Here is a 6,941-nt window from a genome sequence, read left to right on the forward strand (position 1 = left end):
CCCACTATCACCTCTCCTATTCAATATTGTCCTGGAAGTCTTACGAGAAAGCAGTAAGGCAAGACAAAGAAATAAGAAGTATATAAATTTGGTAGAGGAGAAAAAAAACTATCCTTATATACATTAGATATAATAATATACTTAGAAAACCACAAATATTCAGTGAGAAAACTATTGGACATAGACAACCAGTTCAGAAAAGTAGAAGAATGAAAGATCAATATAAAAATCTCAGTTGGATTTCTCTACATTGACAGGGAGAATCTAGAAACTGAGCTAAGAAAAATAACACCAATTACAATACCTAATCACAAGATTAAATACCTGGGAACCAAATCTAACTAGAGACGCTAAAGACCTATATAAGGAAAATCACAAAACGTTAACAAGAAACAAAAACAGACCTAGGGAAATGGAGGAATATACCATCTTCATGGATAGAAAGACTAAATAGTGTGAAAATGGCAATTTTACCAAAAGCAATATACAAGTTCAAAGCAATCTCAATACAGCTACCACATCCATACTTAAAAAAGATGGAAAAGGCAATTTCCAATTTTATCTGGAATGGAAAGAGACTTCAAATAAGCAAAGCTCTACTGAAAAAGAGAAACAAGGTAGGAGGCAGCACTCCCTGATCTCAACTACACAACTGTGGTTGGTGGTCAAGACAAAATGATGCTGGTACAGCAACAGACATTTTTGACAAGGAGACAAATCAGGTAAGTGGGGAAATGACATCTTCTTTAACAAATAGTGATGGCAAAATTGGAAAACTATTTGCAGAAAACTTAAGCAAGAGCCACACCTCACACCATGAACAAAAACAAACTCAAGGTGGATCAGGGACCTAGAAGTAAAACCAAAGGCAATCATCAAAGAAAAGCTCGGAACAACTCTAGAAGCCTGAATCCACAGCAGGAACAGACTTCCAAGCATAATAAAAAACCTAAAACCAAGAGTGAATAAAATAGATGAATGGGACCTTCTAATAATCAAATCCTTATGCACATCAAACACTTCTCTGGCAAGGTCAATAGGAAATTCATAGACCGGGAAAAAGTATTTGGCAATGACATATCATATGAGGGACTAATATTCAAAATTAATAGGATACTACAGCACTTCAATAAGAAAAAATTACCCAATCACAAAATGGGCACAGGATACAAATAGACAGACATGTCACCCTAGGCGACCTTCAGATGGCAAACAAAGACACGAAGAAATGTTCAAAATCCCTTGCTATCAGAGATGCAAACCAAAACAACCATGAAATATCATTTCACCCCGGCAACAATAGCAAACTTCAGCAGGGCAGCAAAGAACAAATGCTGGAGAGGCTGTGGAGAGACTGGAACTCTTATTCAATGCTGGTGGGAATGTAAAATAGTATAACCACTATAGAAGGTGGTTTGGAACTTTCTCAAAAAGTTGGATATAGAAATACCATTTGGTCCAGCAATTCCACTATTGGGAAAATACCCTAAAGAAACCAGAGCTGCAACTGAACAGATACATGCACACTCAAGTTTACTGCTAAGTTATTCATAATAGCAAAGACATGAAAGCAACCCAAGGGCCCATCCTTCACACAATGGAATATTATGCAGCACTGAAAAATTGAACTCATAAAACATTACACAATATATTGGAAGATAAGATGCTGAGTGAAATTATCAGTAACAAAAGGACAAATACTGCACGACACCACTGTTACAAAATAGTACTGATATGGGGGATTGGGGGAGAATAGGAAAAGGGTGGATAGCTAATGAACACTGCTTTGGAACAGATCAGGGGAAGAACTGTCTGAAAGGAGTATGACAACAATCTGGAACAAGAGGTGCACTGCAAAGTGGACTGAAGGGGAGAAGGAGAAGGGGAGGGAGGAAAGTGTGTAACAATGAATGAATAGAAAACAAACAAAAAGGAATTAGTTCTTAGATATACATATGTGTATGCTGTTGTTGTTGTTATGTGCTGTCAAGTTGCCTTTGACTCGCAACCCTACGTACAACAGCTCTTAAGCCTACCCTGTTCTGAGCCAGTCTCACTGATTCCAACACACCTCCCCCCACTGCCCCAGTTACTGTATCAATCCATCTCATCTGGGGTCTTCCTCTCTTGCGCTGTCCCTCCGCCCTTCCAAGCATGAGGTCCGTCTCCAAGGACTAGTCCCTGCTGGCCATGTGCCCAAAGTATGTGAGATGGAGTTTTGAAATCCTAGCCTCCAGGGAGAAATGTGGTTTCACCTTTTCCAAGACAGACCTATTTGTTCTCTTGGTAGGCCATGGAATGTTAAATACTCTTCTCCAGCATCACAACTCAAAGGCATTAATTCTTCTCCTGTCATCCTTAGTCACTGTCCAGCTCTCTCATGCACAGCAAGTAATTGTGAAGACCATGGCCTTACTTAGTCTCTAGACACATCATTACTCCTCAGTACTCTGGAGAGGTTTCTGACAGCAGATTTTCCCAGTGCAATTTGTCTTTTGATTTCCTGATTGCTGGTGCCAATCATATTGTGTCTCTGTGTGTATATATATACATGTATATGTATATAAATATACATACACATACATATATGGAGCTCTGTTGTTGCTGACTGCCATCAAGTTGAGCACGACTCATAGCAGCCCTATGAACAAGACCTGAAGCCTTCTATAACCATCCTCATTTCTCAAAGTTCACAGAGTTTCCAGAGGCATGTTTTTTGGGAAGTCAATACCAATCCTGTAGAGGGGAAAAGACGGACAGCCTCCTTCTGCAAAATTCATAACCACAGAAATACAATGGACCACCAGGTATGAGTCAGTTCAACTGATGGCAAAGATTAACCCATTCACTCACTGCCAGAGAGTAGGAACTCACTCATAACTGACCCCCCCATTAGGTTTCCAATGCTATTATCACATAAGGAGATTGTGCATTTTTATTTTATTTTATTTATTTATTTTTTTTACCATTGGAGCTGCTGGTGGATTAGAATTGCTAGAGACTTTTGGGTTGGTAGTGAAATTCATTACAGGGTACGTCACTAAAGTTCCCTAATAAACATATACATTTAAGTAAATACATTTTTTTAAAAGAACAACCAAAACTTCAACCTTTCCATCTTAATTTCTTGGTTTAAAAAGGATTATTTAAAGGCTGTCAATCATCAAACATGAGGCTTTATGTTTAGTATAACCTTTATCCAAAGGAACTGTATTCAATTTGAAAGCTTTACTGTGTACCCTTTAATCTGATCTTTGCCTTGAAATACCTTTACTGAAATTTAATAGTTGTTGTGAAGCCACAGCTTTAGGAACAGCATAGGAGGGGAAGACCCTCTATGAGGTGGATTGATTCAGTGACTGAGGTAATCGGAATGTCAGAGGCAGTGCGATTGGCACAGGATAGAGCAGGATTTAGGGCTGTTGTACATAGGGTCGCTATGAGTCGCAAGCGACTCGACGACACATAACAACAACAAAACAGGTGACAATTTTACAAAATGCCTTGCCAATACATAACACTAAACACTATCTTTCCAATCTTTGCTATGCGTTTCCTTGCTAGCTATCAATTAATTGTTAAAACCGTGTTTTTTTTATGCAGCACCCCACTCGCACTACCAATTTCTACACTGCTCAGAATGGCCTAGGATATTAATTCCAAGTTTTCAAAGGCTTAAAGAACTCAAAGCAGCAGTGAAGGGAGAGAGCATTCTTTACTCCTCATGTTCCACACAGTATCCAGAGAGGAGGCTAGGAGATTCTACCAATTGGAATTTCACTGGTATTTGTCAACTTGAGGGCACCTAACAAGAAACAGCATATAAAGAATGGAGCCATAGGGCTACAGTCTAAATTTTTAGTTTTAGAAGAAATTAAATCCATTTCTTCTCATAGATCACGGACAAGCTGAAGAGACTTTCTGTCTCTACTACAGTAATATTTGTAATTTTATTCATATAGATTATATACTATCCCTATTAAATGTATTCATAAATATTTTATGGTTCCCTAATTTCTTGACATATAGAAGTATATGTGACATTAAAGAACATCAAGGTATGTGTATATATATATATAATTGTTATTGGTTATTTTTTACTTTATCCTCATATCTAATTTTTTAAAAAGAAAGGCAGTATTACAAGAGAAAACAGGTTTAGAAATCATATAAATAGTGGTTTAAATTCAATACACTAAAAACATGTCCTTAGAGAAGCTACTGAACCTCTCTAAAAGTTGTGGTTTCTTTATTTTCAAAATGGGGACAATAATACTAAGGACATAATATTATCTAAAAATAATAAGACTTTGAGAATTAAATGAGCAAAACCAAGCAAAGGTTGTACATGGTATATGACTAAGTCCCTAATTATTATTTTACATATTATGTTATTCTTCAAATAGTGTCTTTTTAACATTTATATAAAAAGTATTTTATATAATAAAAGAACTACATTATTATGGAAAAAATCCAGAAATAGTATTTGAGAATATAAGTTACTTACCTTAAACTGTATTCATCCTCCTCTTTGTCATAAGATTTAATTTGTGAAATAGGCCTAGATTGTACCTCCTGCTGGTCTCTCTAATTAAACGAGAAAAATGTCTTATAAAATACAGAAAAAGTCATAAAATCAGGATATATTTTCAGGGACTGCAAAATGTATGGGAGACTGCCCATCTTGTTCTCCAAGGAGTTGCTAGTGGTTTTGAACCTCCAAAAAGGCACTCTCTTTGAGTCAGCAGTGCACCTTCCCTATACACACAGAGATTGATCAAGAAATGAATAGGAAATAAACTACAAGGTTGTTGTTGTTATGTGCCGCTGAGTTGCTTGAGACTCATAGCAACACTATGTACAAGAGCCCTAAACCCTACTCTATCCTGTGCCAACCTCATTGTCTCCAACACACCTACTCCTACTACCCCAATCACTAAGTTGATCCATCTCATCGAGAGTCTTCCTCTCCTGCACTGTTCCTCCACCCTCCTAAGCATAATGTCCCTCTCCCAAAGACAGGCCCTCCTTGCAACATGTCCAAAGTATGTCAGACAAAGCTTCAGAATCCTTGGAGCAGCCTGGCTTATCCCTCTCCAGGATGAACCTATTCATTTTCTTAGCAGTCGATGCTATATATTTGATACTCTTCTCCAGTACCACAGCTCAAAGGCATCAATTTTCCTTCTATCCTCCCTACTCATTGTCCAGTTCTCTGACACATAACAAGCAATTGTGAAGATTATGGCCTGGTCCAGGCACACCTTAGTCTACAGACTGATGTTGTTGCTTGTAAGTACTCTGAAAAGGTTCCTGACAGCTGACTTTCCCAATGCAATCCATCTCTTGATTTTCTGGCTGCTGGTACCAACAGTGTTGATTGTAGAGCCAAGAAACCAAATATGTTAAAAATCTCCATTTCTTTGCCATTTATCATAATGCTGTCAATCAGCCCAGTGGTGAGAATCTTTGTTATCCTGATGTTGAGCTTCAATCCATATTAAAGGCAGAAGTCTTTGACATTCTACAGCAAGTTCTTCAGGTCCTCCTCAGTTTTAGCAAGTAGTGTTGTGTCATCTGCATAATGCAGATTGTTGATGATTCTTTCTCCAATCCTCATACCACATTCCTCTTCATATTCCCCAGCCTCCCAGATGATCTGTTATGCATACAGATTGAAAAGGTATGAAGACAGGATTGAGCCCTGGTGTACACCCTTCCCAATTTTGAACCATGCAGTGTTTCCTTGCTCTGTTATGACGACTGCCTCCTGGTCCAAGCATAGGTTTTGCATAAGCACAATCAAATATTATGGGATTCCCATTCTTCTCAGAGTCAGCCACAGTTTGTTGTGATCCAGTCAAATGCCTTTGCATAGTAAATAAAACACGGATACACATTCCTCTGGTACTCTCTGCTTTCAGCAAGATCCATCTAACATTAGCTATAATATCCTAGTACCACGGCCTCTTCTAAACCCAGCCAGCACATCTGGCAGTTCTCAGTTTATGTACTGCTCCAGTTGTTTTTGGATAATTTCTGCACTCTATCGGATCACCTTTGTTTAGAATAGGAATAAATAAAGATTTCTTCCAGTCAGCTGGCCAGGTGGTTGTCCTCCAGATTTTTTGGCACAACTTAGTAAGCATCTGTTTGTTGAAATATATCAACTGGTATGCCATTAGTTCCTGGGGCCTTGTTTTTTGGTAATTCTTTCAGAGCAATGTGAACTTGTTCCTTCACCACCACAGGCTTTTGCTCATACATTGTTTCAGAAAATTCTCCTGTGCCAGTCAATTCCTTTTGATACAGTGAGTCTGTATATCATTTCAATCTTCTTTTAATGCTTCCTGGAGCATTTACTATTCTGCACAAAGCATCCTTAAGTATTGCAACTCGTGGCTTGAATTTGTTCTTCAATTCCTTCAGCTTAAGAAATGCCTCATGTGTTTGGCTCTTTTGCTTTTCTGACTCCAGATCTATTTCACATTTCATTATCATACTTTCCTTTGTCTTCCGGAGCTGCCCTTTGAAATCGTCTCTTCAGCTCCTTAATTTCTTCCCTTTGCTTTGGCCTCTCGGCACTCTAGTGCATTATTCAGAGCCTTGTCTTACATCCAGCTTGGTCTTTTCTTTCTCCTCTGCCTTTGTAATGCCCTTTTGCAATCTTCATGGATGATATTCTTGATAATCTTCCCACAGCTCTTTTGATCTTCACTCATTGGTGTTCAAGGCCTCAAACCTGTTTCTGGGATGGTTTTGAAATTCAAATGAGATATACTTAAGGTCAAATTTTGATTCCTGTGGATTTAATTTTGTTTAACTTCAGCCTGAACTTGTATATGAGTAGTTGGTCTGTTCTACAATCAGCACCTGGCCTAGTTTTCACAACTGATATTGAACTTCTCTTGCAATTCTTTATACAGATGTAATCAATTTGA

The 6,941-nt window shown here is 38.2% G+C and overlaps 1 protein-coding gene across 1 annotated transcript in view; it reads right to left on the reverse strand.

The window, feature by feature from the left end:
- The window catches only part of TEX9 (testis expressed 9), a 96,906-nt gene that overhangs the window by 77,822 nt on the left and 12,143 nt on the right, over positions 1-6,941 (reverse strand). The window contains exon 4 of the mRNA XM_006894534.1: positions 4,508-4,587. Within this exon, the coding sequence (XP_006894596.1) occupies positions 4,508-4,587 (80 nt within the window). The remainder of the gene's footprint in view (positions 1-4,507; positions 4,588-6,941) is intronic.

This window comes from Elephantulus edwardii, unplaced genomic scaffold (assembly GCF_000299155.1).
Source record: "Elephantulus edwardii isolate Elephantulus edwardi_28Jun2011 unplaced genomic scaffold, EleEdw1.0 scaffold00145, whole genome shotgun sequence".
NCBI classification, from domain to species: domain Eukaryota; kingdom Metazoa; phylum Chordata; class Mammalia; order Macroscelidea; family Macroscelididae; genus Elephantulus; species Elephantulus edwardii.